Genomic DNA, 18,497 nt, shown 5'->3' on the forward strand with positions numbered 1-18,497 from the left:
ACCCTTCGTTCTTTTTGCGGGCAATTAAATCTCGCCGCGAGGTGCTGCGGGAAGGGATGGCCTCATCCGCTGCTCCCGCTACGGGGATTAATCCGGATTAAAGAACCCGGAGGAGAGCCCGGGATTGGCCCCGCACGCCGACACGTCCCTCTCGGTCTTTTAAAAACGTTTGAACTCGTATTGCCGGGTCGGGGATTGCTCGCTTCGTGCCTCCTTCCCCTTCCAGCTCGCTTCGCTTCGCGGAGACTCGCGTCCGCCCCGAGCTCCATCACCCCCGGGGGAAGCGGTGGGAACCTTTCCCTGCCCTACAAAAAAAAAACAAAAAAACAAACCAACCAAAAAAAAGATAAAAAACCAACCCACCCAACAAACCCCCCCCAAAAACCCCCTCCGGATTTGGCCGCGTCTTCGGCAGAGCGTAAAGGCAGATGCGATTATCCGCGCCGGCTGCCGCAGCCAGCCGGTTCAGCCGTCCCCGGCGGCTCCGGGCGAGCCACGGGCCATGGGGGGGAGGGCAGGGGGTTTGAAAGCTCTTTAAAGCCTCAGGATATAATCTCTGCTCAGAATAATAATAATAATAATAAAAAAAAATAAATAAAGACATAAAAAGGCCTTGCCACATCTGCCCCGGGGAAGCTCTCCCAGCAACGACACGGAGCAGCCGGCCGAGGGCTGAAGAAATCACGTCGGGGGCAAAAGCAGCCGCAGAAGGAGCTGTGCCAGGGCTCCCCCCCCCCGCCAAAAAAAAGATAAATTAAAAAAAAAAATCAGCCCATTGTTTCCTCCAGCCCCTCTGCCTTTCCCCCCCCCCCCCGCCTCCCCGCCCGCCGTACAAATCCAAAAAAAAAAACCCAAACCCAAAACCTGTGATTTTTACGTAACCTTTCGTGTCGTTCTGGCCGCCGCTTTACACGCGCGCGTGGAATCGGAAAGACGTGAAGCGAAAACAAGGTCAGACCTTGCTCTGGCTGCCCCGGGGCGCACGGAGGAGAGGAGGGGGGGACACCCCCCCCTCCCCCAGCTCCGGTCCTGGGCAGGGGGACAGGGCTGAGCACAAACCCGAGACGGGAGGAGTTGGAGAAATCAAAAGAAACGTTTATTAAAGACAATAAATTACATTCCCTCGAAATACAGTAGATTTGGAGAAAAGTCCCTTGCTTTGCAGGACGGGTGGAACTCACCACCCCAAAAAAGTGACTTCTGCGGGGGGGTTCCTGGGAATATACATCGGACGCCCGGGCTCTGCCTTCGGGGAGGTATCGCTGTGTGCGGCCACGCCACTCCGTCCCCGACGGCCACCGATTTCTGCTCGTCTCGTTTCATTCGACCGCTACACCCGGCCGAGGAGCGCACGCAGAGCACCGGGAACACCTCGTGACACAGATGACGGAGGCGGGCAGCACCTGCCGGACCCCGGTACGAGAGAGGTAGTCGCTGCTGGGTGAGAAAAGGCACAGCGGAGGGCAGGAGCAGGCAGCGCTCCCGACCCCCCTGCCTGCTGCCGTCACCAACAGCCTGGAGCTACCGGTGGGGTTTTGTGGGTCTGGGCCCCCCCCCCCCCAAAAAAAAAAAAAAAAAAAGAATTTAGGAGGCGGAAGAAATATCCGGCCTGAAAAGGCGAGAGCCGTACGTGACTGGCAGCGGGGATGTTCTGCCAGGATAAAAATCCCCGGCCCGTGGCAGGCGGCAAAGGGAATTCGAGCGGAATAACCCGCCTGCCGTGGAAATGGGGGGCTGCGGCGGCAGACGGAGGACACGGCGCTGGGAGGGGGCTCTGCCGGTTGGGGACCCGTGGGACCCGGGAGCCCGAGGGTGAGCCCCCCTGGACGGTTACCCCGACGAAAGCCGCCTCGTCTTTCCTCGGCATCTCTTCGCATGGCGGTGCCAGGGAGGGGAGCAGCAGCCGGCCGGCCGGGCGTCACTGCAAGGTGCAGGCTGTGCCGGGGGGGACACAACACACACACGGGGGGACACTCAGTGGGCTGCAAACACATTGTGTCACCCGGCCCGGGCGGGTTCCCGCGCTGTGGACGGCCCCGTGCCGGGGGAGAGGAGTGCGCGGGGTGGGGGACATTCCCGGAGGGATATTCCCCGCCGCAGGCACGAGGGGGGATGCTTCCCCCGGCCCCTGTCACCGAGCTCCCCCCCCCGGCCAAGGGACGAGAGGGGACGGAGATGGGGACTCACTGCTCCGGACGGGCTCCGCCAGCGCCTCTTTGCCCATGGACTGCGCCTCCCGCATCTGCCGGGCAAGAGGAGCGTTTTTCAGACCGTAAAACCCCCCGAACATCCTTCAGAGCCCCCCCCAAACCACGCTCCGGAGCCCCCCCCCGCAAGCGGCCGTACCTTCACGTGATCTTTCAGGTACTCAGCTCGGGCCATCAGGGTCTGGATCTGGCGGAGAGAGAGAGGGAGGACAAATCCCTCCAAGCCGCACCGACGGGGGACGCGTCGCCGTCCCGCAGCCGGCACCCACCTCGGCGTGGAGCAGCTCCCGTCGCCTCCCCGCGGGCTCCGCTGCAGGGGGAAGAGGGATGCGGCCGTCAAACCGCCGGGGCGCGGGATCCGACCCCCGCCGCGGTACCCGCAACTCACCGGCCAGGAGGAGCAGCAGCTCGCCCAGGCTCTGCTGGTAGAGCTCCAGCGTGTCCCCGTCGTCTTTGCCTTCCTCCTCCTGCAAGAGGAGCCCAGAGGCCGGGCTGCAGGTGGGGCGGGGACGGGACGACGGGACACACGACCCGCCGGCTCCCTCCCCACTCGGGTTTGAGGGGACACCCCCCCCCCCCAAAAAAATCCACGACTCACCTTAGCGATGGCGGCAGAAGCCAATTCCAGCGCAGCGCGGAGCCGAGGTTTGTCCTTGGCCATCTCTGCAAGGGGACGTTGACTTGGGGAGCACCCCGGGGCGGCACCCTTCAGCCCAAAACCCCGCTGGGTGCCCCCCCTTCCTGCTCCGCCAACATCGGGGTGGTGGCAGTGGGGGGGGTGTCCCCCAAACCCGCTACCTTTAAGGATCTCCCTGGCCGGGTTCCCTTGCTGCAGGAGGTTCTTGTTGCTGGAGGTGACCAACGCCTTCAGCTCCTCCGCTCGGGAGATGTACTGTCCCACCTGCCCACAGCGGGGTGGGGGGACCCCCGCCACGGGGGACAGGGAATGGGATGGGGTGGGGACACAGATTTTGCTGAGTTAAGCCAGGGGGGATGCTGTCCCCCACCTCCCCGGGGGTTTTTTGGCTCACCTTGGCCCGGATGGCTTCTTTCCGGCGAGCATCGCTTTCATCTGCGGGAGAGAGAGACCGAAAACTGGGGAGGGGGGTGGGGGGGTGACCCCCCCGCTCCAAACGCCCCCAGCACAGCCCAGGACCCAGGCAGCCCCCCCCGGGGGTGGACTCACAGCGCAGAGCCGGCACAAAATACTCCAGGGCTTTGCAGTAAAGGGAGAGGGCGGCGGAGGCGTCGCCCTCCTGATCCTTCTTCACCGCTTCCACCACCAGGTCGGTCTGGGGGACAGGAGGCGAGGGGGGGTGCTCAGGGCTCGGCGGCCCCGCGGCCCCGGGGACCAGCACCCCAGCACCCCGCTCACCGCCTTGCAGAGGTTCTCGGGGCCGGGGACGTGCTCCATATCCACGAAAGGGTGGGCGAAGAAGCGCTCGAAGGAGATGCGTTTCAAAGGGTCCCTCTCCAAGAGCTGTCCTAGGAGATCCCGGCACTCCGGGGACAGCAGGGGCCGGCTGGGAAGCTGGGGGCGAGGGGGGGGGAAGGAAAAGGGGCTGAGGCCACCGGCCCCGCCGCAGCCCCAGCACGGGGACGGGCTGCGAGATCCCACCCGGTTCCGTCTACGCCCCGCGTTACCTCGACAGCCCGGTCGCTGCGGATCTTCTCCTCCAGCTCGGCGAAGGAGCGGGAGGCGAAGGGCGGCCTCCCAAAAAGCGCTTCTGCGGGGAGGGAAAAGGAGCGGCGGGGGTGGCGGGGGGAGAGGATGGAGAGGGGGGAACCGGCCCCGAGCCAAGCCCCGGGTGGGGGGTCAAAGCAAAAGCCCACCGTAAAGGATGACGCCCACCGACCACAGGTCCACCCGGGCGTCGTACTGCTGGCGGCAAACCATCTCGGGGGCCATGTAGAGAGGGGACCCCCGCAGAACGTGCTTCTCGTCCCACGGCGACATGTGCTGCGCAAACCCAAAGTCTGCGGGGAAGGGGGCGAGGAGAGATGGAGGTGAGGAGAAGGAATTGTCACCCCCGGCCCCTCGCCGGGGACCTGTCCTGACCTGCCAGCTTCAGCTGGGGGTTCTCCGGGGCGCTCAGGAGGATGTTCTGCGGCTTGAGGTCCAGGTGGGAGATGTTGCGGTCGTGGAGGAACTTGAGGGCGCAGGCTGGGCGGGCAGACGGGCGGGGGGATGGATGCCACCATTGTCCTGCTCCCCCCCTGCCCCAAACTCCCCCGGGAAGGGTGCCGGGCAGGGTGACCTTACCGAGCTGCTGCAGGAAGATGCGTGCCACCTTCTCGGGGAGGATCCTGCGCATCCGGATGAAGCGGGAGAGGTCCCCCCCGGCGCAGAACTCCATGATCAGGTAGATGTGGTCGCTGTCCCACTGCGAGGCAAAGGGGGACGACCCCGTCACGCCGCCCCGGCCGGTCCCGCCGCGTATCCAACCCACGCACGGTCCTCCTGAACCGGTTTGGGCGGATCCTGGCACCCAGCCCCAGGGACACAGCCTTGGGGAGCCGGGATGGACCCCAGGGATGCACCCCCCGGTGCCCCCCAGCCCCACCTGGAAGTCCTTGAGCTCCACGATGTGCGGGTGGCGGATGGTCTTCAGGATCTCGATCTCCGTCAGCAGGTTCTCCACCGACGCCCGGTTGAGGCTCTTCTTGCTCACGCACTTGATGGCCACCACCTCACGCGTGTCCCTCTGCCAAGGGGAGCCGACCCTGGAGCGTACCCCCACCCAGCCCCCCCAAAAACCAGCCACCCTGGGGGGCCCGCCCCAGCCTGCCGGAGGGGGCCCCGCCGCGTGGGGAAGGAGCCCCCGGCAAGGGGGTGACAGGAGGGGGGGCAGCAGGTCCCGGACAGGGGCCATAGGGCTGGTGCCCTGGGAAAAAGGGGGGTCCCACGGGGGGGGGGGGGCAGATTTGGGGGTGCCGGAGGGGTTCCCTGCAGCAGGCCCGGCCTTACCTTCCTGTAGGCCTTATAGACGGTGGCGTAAGTGCCGGCGCCGAGGCGTTCGGTGAGGATGAACTCGTCCAGGCGCGGCGGGGCCCAGCCAGCCCCGGCCATGCCCGCCCCGGCCCCGGCCCCGGCCCCGCTTCCGCCTTCCCGGCGTGCCCCGGCCCCGGCCCCGCTTCCGCCTTCCCGGCGTGCCCCGGCCACGCCCCCCCGCTCCCGGCCACGCCCCCCCGCTCCCGGCCACGCCCCCCCGCTCCCGGCCACGCCCCCCCGCTCCCGGCCACGCCCCCCGGCCGCAGGCAGAACGGAGACTTCGTTTGGCGCACATTTCCACTTTTATTATCAATTATTATTTTTTTAACATGAAAAGATCAGACGCCGGGGGGGGGGGGGGGAACTTAATAATAGAGGAAGAAGGGGGTGTAAAGCCACCCGTTTCTGGCAGAGGAGGGTGGGAGGGCGCCTGCCAGCGAGGGATGGGGGGCACGAAATGGCACCCCCCGTTGCTGGGTAGGAGGGGACAGCCAGGGGCAAGGCAGAAATTAGGTCCTCACAAGTCAAAATGCCCTCCAGCATCCATATGCAGGCAGGGGAAACCGTCCTCATCACGCCTGGTCACAACCGGCACCTACAGGACATCCCATCTCCGGAGGCAGCTTTCAAAGGTAAACACACATCAAACTGGTTCTTTCCTGGATGAACGGGGGGGGAAAAAAAACCCCAAACCACCCCAAAAACAGGTGGGAGGAGGAAGGCAGGGAGGGATTTGTCCCTGGAGACGAATTCATTCATGCTGCAGGCTGGCAGGCTCTCAGGGTTAGCTGGAGAAGGACGTCGCAGGCACGGGGCGGTGGGTGAGCCAGCGTCTTCGGCGCCGCTGCTCTGCAACAGTGGGGCTGGCGAGTCGAACAACAACAACAAAAAAAATAAAAATTTCCCCTTTTCCTCCCTCCCCTGCTCTAAGGCCACAGTGAAGACTCTGCCTCCACTGAGTCCTTCTCCCTCCCTGCGTGCCCAGGGCGGTGGGTGCTGGCGGGAGGGCAGAGGAACCCCCCAGGATCCTTGTGGAAGGAGAGGGGCAGTCTGCCACAGGGCTGGGGGGGGACACACACGACAAGGAGAAAGTTTTCCCTCCTCTCTAACCCACCCTCTGCTCCCAGGTTTTCCTTCATGCCACGTTACCCCGACTCGTAGGAAGCCAGGCGGTTAAGAAGTCAAAATGCAGCATCGTGTAAGTGTAATAAACCAAAAGTACAGTTTTCACTCTTAAAATTAATGACATAAACTACATGCAAGTTACAAAACCCTCCCCAAAACAGCAGATAATCAAAATCTTCATAGCAAAGGCCAATAGAAGAGAGAGTAAAATCGAAAAACCTGCTTCCCCTAGCCTTCCTGCTACGGACAGGGCGAGGGGAGGAAGAGAGACAAACACTCGGCATGTCCTGGATAGAGAAATATATTTGCTTCAGAGAATGTCTCCCCTGTCTCCCCGCACCCTAAAACAAGACAGGGAAAACTAATTGTCATAAACGTAGGCCAGCTGAAGCTCAAAAAAAAAAATCCCAAAACAAACCAGATCTCTTCTCATCTGGAGTCGGCATCACAGAGCTAACATGGTACCCCCGAAAAGTGCATCTTTAGAAAAAAAAAAAATAAAAAATGAAGGTTGGGGTGACAATGGCAGAGGAAGCGAGGGGGAGGCAGCCCGGGAAGGGCTAGTTTCCCCGGAAAGCACTCTGCGCAGCTGAGGAGGCCGCCCCAGCGGCTGCGTTCTGGAAGCCCCTGTTGGTGAGGATGCCTTGGGAAAACTCTTCCTGGGCCCTTTGAAAACTGGCTCCCGTACGCCGATACAGGGAATGCACCTGGGAAACGGACGGAGAAAAATAAATCAGCATGCAGTTGTGGGTTTGCTGCTCACGCCTCGCTTTTTTTCTCCCCGCTCCTCCTCAGCCCCGTCGCTAACCAGCTCTCTTGACACCCGGAGAGGATGGGCTGGAGCCATCGGCTCCACGTCATCCGGCACGCGATGCTGCTCGAGGAGAGCCTCGTTTGTTGGGAAACGCGGAGCTCTCAGCAAAACGGTGCCTATCGGACCAAAAACCTCCTCTCCCCGCACTGTGATGGTATGGACGCTTAACCTCTGCATTTACATACGCTCGCGGGACCTGCCGCTACAAGCATCAGGTATTTCCTTCAAGGTACGATTTAGGAGAAAAGGAGGAGGAAGGTATAGAAACAGGACCAGTTCGGCCTGTCCTTGCCTTCCCCAAAGCTGCATTTCTGCCGTTAATAGCGGAAAAACAACCCTCGTGGGGTCGATCAGAAGGAGGAAGGGGGAGCTTGTGTTCGGGAGCCAGCGGGTTTGGGTCCCGCCAGGCTTTGAGAAGTCTCACAACACTGCGGTAGCAGCGATTGTAAAGCCTTGGATACCCGAACGAAGCAATGGCCTCCTCTGCTCAACCTCAAGCTAAAGGAAGGTGCAGGAAGTCTGTTGTCAATGAAATTTGGGACAGTGTCCAAGGAGGTGGCAACCCCAGGATACCCTGGGAGCAGTCCGACCTGCAGATCTGCGATTCGGCCGAGACCTCGCCTCCGAGCGACTCACCTGCTTCAGGAGGAAGAGCGAGAGAACCGCGCACAGCGTGAAGAATCCTGCCACCACCATCATGATAACAGCCACGGCCAGGTTCCCGTGCAGCTCGGACAGTGCCGCGATCCATCCGCTGCGAAGGGAGAGAGGAGAGCGGGGTGAGCACGGCGAGCATTGGAGCCACGGGAGGAGGAGAGGCACCGACAGTCGCGCAAGAGCCTTTGGGAGAAGGTTACGGGGAAGCGCGAAACCACGGCTGGGGAAACAGGGACCCAGAGCTCATCCAGGCGCTCGTTCTGGGGCCAGTTCCCATTACCATTTTGAGAAGCAATCCACCTCTTCACAAAAGAGAATCGTGCTCACCCCACCTGCGTTACAGCCCTGGGCCCCAGCCCACCCCCCCTGAAGCAGCAAAATCAACATCCTCGGCGCCGTCAGAGATCAAGTCACTTCCCCGGGCACCTTCTCAGCCGAGTAATGTAAAGATAGGCTGGGACATCTAAATTGGAAGGGATCCGCTGGCAGACCTGGAGCCTAGACCTACACGTCACCGTGACAGCTCTGCATGGCCAGGGATGTTAAGTGTTGGGAGGGGGAGGAAAAGAAAGGGATGAAGTTAGAATTACAGAAAGGAGAAAACTGGTCCTTGTTGAAGGGAAGGGGTAGGGCGGATGCTGAGAGTTAGCAGGGCTTGATGTGGGCGAAAATACCGAGACGCCTCACTCAAAATACCCTCCTGGGGGGCTGGAGAAAGGAATCTTTCCGACTGCTACACCGGAGAACCCGTGTGTCACCAAGAAAGAGGGAATCGAGTGAGCCAAAGCGTCCCGTTTGATGTGCTGCACAACTTCTTGCTCATTACAAGGAAGCGGAAAAGACACACCATGCACTACAGCCAAAAATAAACGCGCTGTCTGGCTTGAGGAAACGTAGCAGAAAGCTCAACGCACGCTCTCCAAAGCCAGACTAAAAACGGAGTGCCCCCTCCCAGTCCCCCATGACTAAGGCAGCTCGCAGGGGAGGGAGCACGAGGACAGCTTTGCCCAATGGCCGTTCTGCAGGCAGCGGGCAAAAATAGACAGCAGTTTTGCCAAGCTCATCACCTGAAGGCTCCCCCTCAGGAGAAAACCACTAGCTGTTAACCTTTTCACTGTTCACAGTAACTCGGGAATCTGATCTGCGGCCAACGCAGCAAGGCGAAAAGAAAACCGGTGCTTTCACTGCAGGGAGCAACTGCTGAGAAGAGGCCTGTTGGACCCACTCCAGAAGCCCAGAGTCACCCCTCTGTACGATGCCATCAAGAAAGGGCGAGGGTAAAACCCTCTCTGCTTATTTTTTGAAGCACAGCACACCGACACGACGCTCGAGGGAAATTCAGGAAGACTTTGGGGACAGAATCAGGCTGCTAGCAGCGAAGCTGTACCCAGTCAGAGATTTCCCCCACCACAGCCTCCATCAGGAAGGGCTCCGTTGTAACACGAGGCAGATGCGGTCAACACTAGAGGCTCAGCGTCAAGAAGGGATAAGAATTACGTGTTTTAAGTGAGGGGGAAGGCAGCAGGGGAGGCGGAGAAGATTCCACGGGCTCCGTTTGGCACTGGAGGAAAAGGTACGTGCCTTTGCTGGGACTAGGACGGGAAGAGAGGCGCAGCCCAGCTGGGATCTGCCAGAGCTGTGTATCAGGTGAGAGAGGAAAACCACAGGAGAAAGAACAGACAGCTCTCAGAAACGGACCCCAAAGCTTCTGACAGTTACAGCCCTGGTGAGGGAAGGCATCCGTGCAGGGCCGTGACACGCGAAGCCAAGCTTACCTGTCTCCCCAGCCAGGAATGCCGACAGCCTGGATGATGTAGATTGCTATTTGGCAGAAGAAGATGAAAAAGAAGACGAAGAAGCTGAAGGAGCTGTCAGACCTGCAGGAGAGATGGCGGCAGGAGTGAAACCCAGGCGCGTGATCCCTGCAAACTCCCTTCTCTAAGGGGAGGGAAGCAATTTCAGTGAAGCCCTTTCTCCCGGGGAAAGCCGCTAAGGGGAGGTGATTTCAGAGGGAACTCGGGCAGCACTACAACTTGCAGCATGTCCGCTGCGTATCGCAAAACCACCACCCAGCCCAGCGCAGGATGGGGTGAAGGCAGCTTCCTTGAGCTCAACGCATTCGCGTACCAAACGGTTTCTCAGCAATTAATGAGGAGTAGGACCCTAGGATTGGCTAGGCTTGGATTTCAAGATGGAAAAGGTCCACCATAATCAAGTTCTATCAGATAGTTCTAGTATGTTTAGGAACAAGTGGGTTTGATCTATTTAATGTTATGCAAAGAGCTGGAAAAATCCTGCAGGCAATACACGATCGGAACAGATAAAACCAAAGCTCCTCCCGCTAAAAGCTACATCCCAGTTACAGAAGAAAATAGCACTTGCCTGAAAGCCTTGTAAATTGGTCGGTACCAACAGAGGAAGGCACAAGGGGTGAATAAAATAAACCACAGGATCGAGAGACCAAAGTCTACTCCTCTTTCCGTCTGGACTGTGAACCACGCCAGGCAAGCGAGCAGGTTTAGGAGCAGAGTAATCGAGTGCACTGTTTGGGATGGGAGAGAGAGAAAAAAAAAATACATCTATAAATTCTTGGAAGACTCAGACGTCTCTCCAAGCATCCCTAATCTCCCGCTGAACACATGGAGCTCTGCAGAAATTAAGGAGCCTTTGGGCCATCTCATTTCCTTCTCTCCCTTGAAAGGGAAACAGAGCTTAACCTAAGAACCTCATCTGATCCTGCTGCTTACAACCAGATCTTAAATCTTTTTCAGAGCACCAAAACTGACAGATTCTCTTTTGCACCCGATCTCTGAATTGCGCTATTCCCTGTCTTTCGGGGTCTCAGGAGAGTTCTTAAAGTCTCCATTAAAAACAATCAAATTTCTGTTACAAATGGGCTATTCCCAAAGTACTGGAGTCCTTTACATTTGCCTTCATAAAAAAAAAAAAAAAAAAAGGGAAAAGAGACATTATTTTACCCTTGCAGACAACACCTACAGAATTTTACTGCATGTCAAAGCTCAGCATTTCATACAGAATCTTCTTAGAAAGAATTTTTATTGCGGTTCAAGCTATTACTTACACATCCACAAGTAATACAGCATCTTGCATATCCGCTGGTAGTCAGCTGGGATGTCTGCAGAAAAATCCTGATAAAAACACGGCTTGATCGGACACTTCTTGGGGAGAGGCGGCCAGTTGTTTTGCCTCGCTGCAGAAAGGAGAAAGGAGCACTTCTTCGCTTGTTCTTCTCTCATTGAAAGATTCTTTTCGCACGCCACAATTTACAAGCAGCCATTCATTCACACCGACGTTAAAACCTTGGGAGAGGCTAGTTCTTGGCAGGTTTGAGCAGGCAGCGCAGCAGGGAGGCATTAACTCCGCTGGCAGCAGTGAAGTGGACCGGCCCGGTTTGAGGGCTTTCCTCTGTGGAAAAGGAGGGCTTTCCTCTGTGGGAGGCAGAATTCCCCTGCAACGGCCAAAGGGCCATCACGGCCATCGCCGCACAGCACCACAAGTCCCGATTCAGCCATTTAAAGCCAAGATTGGGGGGGCGTGGATCTTGTTTTGCTGTGGTTAAGAGAGCCTTGAGACTGGGAAAAAAAGCTTTATTGCTCTCGGTGAAAAGCCTTAATGCGGAAGCATCACACCACAGCTCGCACACGGATACGAAACCGGTGGCTGAAGCATCTAAGGTGCCCACGTGCAGGTGCTGAGGGTAGAGACCCACCAGAGCTCATCTCCAGCATCTTGTCTCTGAGCTCTTTTCCCACCTTGTAAGCTATGGGATGACTGAGTCCCAAGAGGGCTGCCGCAGCCGCGAAGGACTAGAGGAAAGACACGCGGCTCGTAAAAAGAGTTTGCACACTACTCACGATTAATGCTGGCTGCGTTACTCTGCAATTCCCTTTCCTTCTTCTCCAACTCAGCTGCCTTCCTCTCTAGTTCTGCCTGCTGCTGAAGAAGCCCAGCCTGTGCTGCCGCTGCCACGGCCTAAAGTAAGGGGAGAAAGAGGTAAGTCCTTCCTTAACCGAGGCAGCGGCAATACCATCAGCAAACACACCAGATGCCAAACCGGGAGGGAAGCAAAGGCAAATTCAACAGCAAGAGTCGAGGACAATTTGCAAGCTGAACACCCGCGGCTGATCTGAAAGATCTTGAGGCATTCTGCCTGCCTGCCGGAGGACAAAATCAAGACCGAGATCCCTACCCGGATGTTCCTCTCTCATCCCACGGGAAGACAGGGCTGTCAGGTACTTGCAAGCCAGTTTAAGCAGTGGCTGCAACGTATAGCTAGACTGCATTTACACTCCTGGAACCGAGCGGGACTGAGCAGCCACCAGAATTAAGCTAAAAGCATTGGCAGGAAACACTTCGGTGTTCGCAGAGGGAAGCCAGAGCACACAGGACAAAAGGCAAAACGAGCTCTGCCACCAGAGGGGCAGGGAAAAGGCATAAAAAGAATCGCGTGTATTTATTCCCTACAGTGATCTGCTTCGCAAGGCAGGTCCAAATGCAAGTTTAAAGATCCCCTGCAGCTTCCCACAGCCAACCCCAGAGAATTCCCTTCCCTTCCTATTCCCGCCGGCTTCCAGAGACCCACGGGAGCTCCTTCACGCTCTCCAGCCCATCTCTCGGGAAGGCGGCAGCGAGGGGAAGCTGTACCTGGGGAGTGGGCTCCACGGACGTCTGCAGAACAGCAGGCTGCGAGTGGCCAGAGGGCTGCGTGGCTGGTGTCGTCCGCGCTGCATTTGTCTGCATAGAAATCACAAGAAACAAGGCAAAAAGATATTACGTATTGCTGCTTTTAGCAAAGAATAGTTTAAGTTTTAGCGCTACTAAACCAGAAAGCACCAGCAGGAAGCAGCTCCACATTTTCAAAAGTTTGTTAGTGCCTTAACGCACCTGAGGATTACAGGTATTAGGCAAAGGAGAAACAAAAAGGGATTTTGATCGGTGGTTTGCACCACAACTATTGCTTTACCCTGGTTTCCTGTTCTCCTTTTCCCATCTCACACACGACAGCAGCCAGGAAATAAGAATGAAGTTCTTGCAGCGAACCATCAATGACATCGCCGCTGCAGTTCAGCTCCCAACCCAGAGACCAAACAAATAGTGATGCGTCCTGCCACAAAACATCTTCCCCTTCACACTTCACATAGCTTTACGGCGAGCCAGCAGCGGCTTTGAGAGAAGCTGTTCCATGCGAGCGGAGAGCTCCAGCTGAGAGTTTATTAGCACTCCAGTGCAGGAGCAGTCGCTCGCAGCTCACCACGCACGCAATGAGCTACTGTCGGTGGGGAAATCAGCTGCGAACGCTTCGTGCTTGCTTTTTTTTTTTTTTTTTAAGCTGAGCCTACCAGGGGACCTTCTACACTGCTAAAACCACCGCCGAGTGCAAAGACACGTGACACGTACCAGCTGGGAGCTCTCAGTAAAGGGGTTGAATTCGTCCAAGCCACTTTGGCTAGCGTTTGTGAGCTGTGTCACCGAGGGATCCTGAAAAGAGAGAGAGAGCAAAGACAAATCGGCATCGGACACAGGTCCTCGTTAGCTTAGACGTTGTCCGCGTTGCCTGCCCTCTATCCGCTTGTTAACCAGGAACAGGATGGGGCAAAACGCGCCCCTGGCACGGGTGGATGGTAAGTTCATTGGCTGGCAATGAATTTAAATAACCACGGAGATGACTATCAGCAAGGCAAAATTTGTGGGCAGAAGCGATCTCCTGTTCAGCCAAGGGGTATATTTGAAGAATCACAAACATGTTTTTTGGCACAGGAGCCCTTTCTGCAGATTACTACCCCTATAGTCCTAATTTCCAAGCACTCAAAGCAGGACACTAATTCATTCACCCACACTGAGAACGTTGCTGGACACCCCGCATCGCCTCCCAAATCTCACTTGCACCACAAAAACGAGCGAGGATCCACACAGCGCAGCAGAGCCTCACCAAACCAGTTGCCAGGTACAACTGGTGTTGGCTGATAGGTGTCAGCTGCCACCCCAGGGCATTTGGACCAGGCAAGCTGAGATGCCAACGATTACTCTGAAAAGGTAAAACACCCAGGGAAGTTGAGCTGGAGGTGTGACACCAATTCCTTTTGGAAGTTTTCCACCTGTACTCACAGCATCTCCCACTCGTCTCTATCAAATAGTCCAATCATTTAAAAAAAGGCTCTCTGCACCTCTACTGAAAACGCCTTTCTTCCCTTACCTTAGCTATTTTTATCTTCTCTTTCATACACACTACTTCCCATAAAAAGATCCCTCTTTGATAGCCAGACATGGACCTCTGGAGTGCTTCTCCCTTGACTAATTACAGAAACAAGGTACTTTTTGAACTCGGAAATCCTACTGCGAGAACAGCCTGGCAACCTGATAGCTGGGTGTGGGTAAAAAAAAACAAACCAAAACCAAAACCCAGCATTACAAGGTGGCTTTTAATCCCTCCCTCCCCCAGCAACTCACGTCTTGAGCTCAGTCATTTTAATTTAGTGGTTAATGGGGTTAGAAGCAATTGAAGCTGCGACGAGGTAAGAGTAAGCAATCGAGGCTGACCGAACCAGAAGACGTTTGGGTTGTCTGAAACCTTCTGGAGCCATTCCCCGGGGTTTTAGCGCAGCCTTCTGCTGAGCAAGACGCATATGGAACAGTTAATGAGTAACCTCACACATCTCCTCGATAGCAGGCACTCCCTCCGCCAACAGGTCGCACTAGTTTATGAATCACCGTGAGCTGAGGGATCTCGGGCGAGGATTTGGATGCTGCTTGATGAAGTACAACTCCTCAGCCGGGCACGGCTGTGAAAAAACGGGGAGCACCAGCCAAACCACCACGCTAGAAATAAGGACTGCAAGGATTCAAGGCATGGGTTTTATGTCACTACTTGCTCCTCCGGAGGCTTTAACTTAACCAGTTTCACAGACGCTGTCATCACAAGCTTATAAATCAGTTAACGCGCGATAGCTACTGTGCACTAGCACGATACCCTTTAATCCAGACCAGGCGAGGTCCCAGCCTGACTGAAGTCCAGCAGAAGACAATGGCACAAGGAAGACAAACTCCCTTCATGGTATGGGAAGAAGGAAGTAAAAGCTACATAACCATCTGAAGAGCTTCAGTGGTCAAACTGGGAGGAAAGCGCTCGGAAACAAGGAGAAACACTACAATACCGAGGCAAAACTATTTTTTTTTCTTCCTGTCGCTCACCTCCACTCAAAAAGAAAGCTCCTAAATTTAGTGGAGGCTCATGAAAGGGCGGGCTGCCTGAGCAGGGCAGGAAGAGCAGCACCACCGTTTCACTGCTTCCAGCTGCAGGACAGCTCTGTTTCAAAGGGAGACGACCTCTGATCTTATCGCGTGGCTTTAAAAAAAAGAAATAAATTACTTCATTAGGTAGCGTGACCAAGGCAAGGCAGCTCGGCTTAACTCGCTTGCTATTGTACAAGCGTGGCTACAATAGATATACGAAGAGAACGGAATTTGCAACAAAGCTGAAGTGTGTTTGGACATGTGTCCCTGTGCCCCGGATAGGGCAGGACGGAAAACAGCAGCTGTGAAATAAGGGGGGGGATACAAAGGCACCAGCTTCCGCGAGCCTGGACTACGCGGCACGAAGGATAAGGAAGCAAGAGGAACGTGGAGGAGATGAACGAGAAGTTGCCCACAAACTTCACATTTTACAGTTATTTCCTGCAAGCGACGACGCAACAGTCTTGAAACAAGCACAAGCCTGATCCTTTAGGCTGTGAAATGTGGAAACGGGGACTTAATTCAGCCACTCAAGCACGTGAAGCCACGTTACCCGGCCCTCCCTCTCCTCTGAGGAAGTAACGGCACTCTCCTCTGCTCCCAAGGCCCCACGTGCCTTTCCTTTTGCAGGACTTAGTTCTTCAGACCCCCAGTTAAACTCAAACAATTCTCCTCAACTTCTTTCCTGCTTCAGAGCTAAGGAAAAGCCTGAGCACCTGGAAGGTCTCTTACTTCTCCAGCTGTTCCGCTTGATTTAATAAATACGTCCGGCCACAAATTTCGTGCTCGCAAGTCAATTATCCGATCGATCTGCAGAATGCCAGCGAGCAGATCCCCCACTTGCCGGATGAACTCCTACACCGTTGTCTAAATATCGCAGTAACCGCCCCAAATATCTCCAGCCCCGCGATCAGCCACCGGCACGGGACCTCAGAGGGCTGCCTGGAAGATGCATTGAGAGAAACCTCAAAGATTTTGTTATCGATATCTCTAAAGAGGACAGAAGTTTCCAGCCCCGTCTGAAGCTTGCGTTAAAGTTTTGGAGGGAGCTGCCACTTGTAGCAGGTTACTGAGTAAACGAAGGCAGTTAATCATCTCTTATTAACCAGTTAGAATAAGTCACAGCAGGATGAGCCAGAGGTATTTGTAACGGGACCAAACCACCTTATTTTATACCAAGCTTATTGATCATCACGAACAAAGTCTCCTTTAAAGGCAAAGATCCCCAGTTACGTCAGGATTTGCGGACTAAGAAACGCTACGCTGGGATCCGCAACAAGGAAAGACAGCCCTGGTGCTCTGCCCAAGAGATAATCATCAGCGCGACAAGGCTGGGAGGGCGGAGACGCTTCTAGTCTTTCGGCAAGATCTCCAGAGCACGTGGAAGGGGATGTCGGCACCTGCTGGGCGGGCAGAGCGGCCCCCAGCCCCGCACCAGCACGTGGATCCAAACCCCGGCAGGGAACGGGCTTGTTTTATCAGATTTACTAGACCAGGGCAGCGCTGTCCTACATCGTGAGATGCCGTTTTTAAATCGGACAGACAAGGCTTCGAGGCTCCGGGCAGTAGCAGTCGGAGATTCCTCACGTCCAGCTGCTGATGACCGGGGGGGGGGGAGTTTTTCTTCAAAAAACACAGATAAAGGTGAACACAAAACCTCATCCTCCCAAGAGGAGGATATAAAACCTGCCACAAAGACCGGCTGTATCGGCAAAGAGCCGGGGGGCATCCACGACGTACGTTTGTCCTCATTAAAAAGCAAGCCTGACATCAGAGTTACCTGTTGTAAATCGCGTCCAATCTTTTTTTTTGTTTAAACAGTGAGTAAAGCGCAAGCACGGCCCTGTTCGGTCAGATACCGGGGCAGTATAATAGGCATAAAGCAGCAGAATATTTACTTCCTCAGTGCCAAAGCAATAAATCCCTACAGGAACAGCGACTGTAGGTGCGAGCCACCCCATATTCCCCCCCTGCCACGGAAGGAATATTACAGGAACGCAATCATCCAAACCCTTCCTGAGCCGCACGAGAACACGTTAAAATGACGGTGAGGTAGCGAAAGGATTTTTTTTTTTTTCCCTTCCGATTTCACTTTAATTCCTCAAAACGCTGAGCCCCATCACCAAATAGTTTCACTTTAGCTTGACCACAAAAATCAGAGGTCAGGAAATCAGCCCTTCCTGCAGATTACGACCCAGCCAAACGGCAAAGGTAAAGCAGCGTCCGCAGTTGCTCACTGATGAAAGTCAAAGCCCGGACGCTCGCTTCCACACCGCTGCCGTGCGAGTTGGGTCCGAGAGGCTGTTGCCGGTCAACTCCCTGCGTAAATGACCCCACATTTCTGAACACGGAGGTTAATCCCAGAGTGAAAACCCACTGAAAAGGAGACCAAGTCCTTTAGGACCCTCAAAGGGAACCCCACGCTTTGACCCCCTAAGAGCCAGAACCAAAAGGTGCGTTTTTACTTTTTGGGCTCAGTTTTAAGAGCTGATGCTACAGCACGTTAAAAACAGACCCTAAAGAGACCCAGCGGTCGGTCAGACCACCGCGTAACGCAGCCAAGAGACATCCCTCGCCGGGTTATTTTAAATATCTCCACAATTTTAGCTATCCACAAGTGTTCCGGCATCCCCTGAAACGGGGAGGGGGTACCGCTGGGGCTGAACCCCCCCTCCCCAAAGCCTGAAGAGGCGGGGGGAGACTGGGAGCGGACATGGGGGTGATGTGAGACCCCCTCCTCGAATCGGGGTTGGGGGGGGGGGGGAAGCGGGAAGGGACCCCAGCGCCTGCGGGCAGAGCCGGGGTGGGCCCGGCTGGGGTACACCGCTCCGGGGGGGGGCTGGAGAAGGGGGAGAGGGGACCCCCGAAGCTGGGGGGGAACCCCAGGCCACGGGCAGAGGGGGATAAGCGAGACCGGGGAGGGGGGGGGGACGACGGCCCCGGTGCCGGGAGGGGGGGGGGAGGCCCGGTCCCGGGTGGGGGGTCCAGGCCCCAGCACGCCCCCTCCTAATCCCGCCCCCTCTCCCTGATTGGCCACGGCGGGGAGAAGCGGTGCCACCATTGGCCAGCGACGCTTCAGTCAATGCCACGTCCCGCCGGCGGCGGCCAGGGGAAGGCTTGGTAGGGGGAAGGAAGGGGTCGCCCGGGCGCGGTACCCACCTGGAAGGGGTTGATGTCCACCGGGTCGGCGAACGGGTTAGTGTCGAAGCCCGACATGGGCGCGATCCCCGCAGCTCCGCTCCGAGCTCCCGCCGCCACCACCGCCGCCTCACCAGGCACTTCCGGGCAAGCGGGGCGCCTGCGCCGCCAGCCACGTGACCTCAGGACACACACACCCCCACCGCGCAGGCGCTTTGACCCCGCCGCGATGGGCGGGGCCGAGGGGCGGGGCCTCGTGACGTCAGAACGGCGGCCACCGCCTATAGCGCGGGGGGCGGGACTTAACCCTATA

The 18,497-nt window shown here is 56.7% G+C and overlaps 3 protein-coding genes across 4 annotated transcripts in view; all 3 read right to left on the bottom strand.

Annotated features, from left to right (window-relative positions):
- Window positions 1-18,497, bottom strand: part of LOC104640441 (cytochrome P450 1A4-like) — an 87,803-nt gene that overhangs the window by 44,262 nt on the left and 25,044 nt on the right. The window lies entirely within an intron of this gene.
- Window positions 1,075-5,332, bottom strand: ULK3 (unc-51 like kinase 3). Of its 2 annotated transcripts, none has more exons than XM_075764663.1 (17): window positions 5,176-5,332; window positions 4,772-4,912; window positions 4,471-4,591; window positions 4,267-4,371; window positions 4,041-4,184; window positions 3,852-3,934; window positions 3,583-3,738; window positions 3,394-3,499; window positions 3,239-3,279; window positions 3,006-3,108; window positions 2,806-2,870; window positions 2,596-2,674; window positions 2,477-2,517; window positions 2,347-2,394; window positions 2,188-2,242; window positions 1,300-1,935; window positions 1,075-1,200 (listed from the first exon to the last, which is right to left on the bottom strand). In XM_075764663.1, the coding sequence occupies exons 1-16, from the start codon at window positions 5,275-5,277 to the stop codon at window positions 1,919-1,921; spliced, it is 1,407 nt and encodes a 468-aa protein (XP_075620778.1). In that variant the 5' UTR covers window positions 5,278-5,332; the 3' UTR covers window positions 1,075-1,200; window positions 1,300-1,918. The 2 variants fall into 2 exon arrangements, with proteins under 2 accessions (XP_075620778.1, XP_075620777.1); XM_075764662.1 differs by having other exon boundaries at window positions 1,075-1,214.
- Window positions 5,483-18,362, bottom strand: SCAMP2 (secretory carrier membrane protein 2). Its single transcript, XM_075764991.1, has 9 exons — window positions 18,206-18,362; window positions 13,214-13,294; window positions 12,461-12,550; window positions 11,671-11,788; window positions 10,878-11,006; window positions 10,178-10,337; window positions 9,571-9,672; window positions 7,775-7,892; window positions 5,483-7,031 (listed from the first exon to the last, which is right to left on the bottom strand). Exons 1-9 carry the CDS (start codon window positions 18,260-18,262, stop codon window positions 6,885-6,887), a joined length of 1,002 nt encoding a protein of 333 aa, XP_075621106.1. The 5' UTR covers window positions 18,263-18,362; the 3' UTR covers window positions 5,483-6,884.

The sequence above is a fragment of the Balearica regulorum genome, chromosome 12 (genome assembly GCF_011004875.1).
Source record: "Balearica regulorum gibbericeps isolate bBalReg1 chromosome 12, bBalReg1.pri, whole genome shotgun sequence".
Classification (NCBI taxonomy): domain Eukaryota; kingdom Metazoa; phylum Chordata; class Aves; order Gruiformes; family Gruidae; genus Balearica; species Balearica regulorum.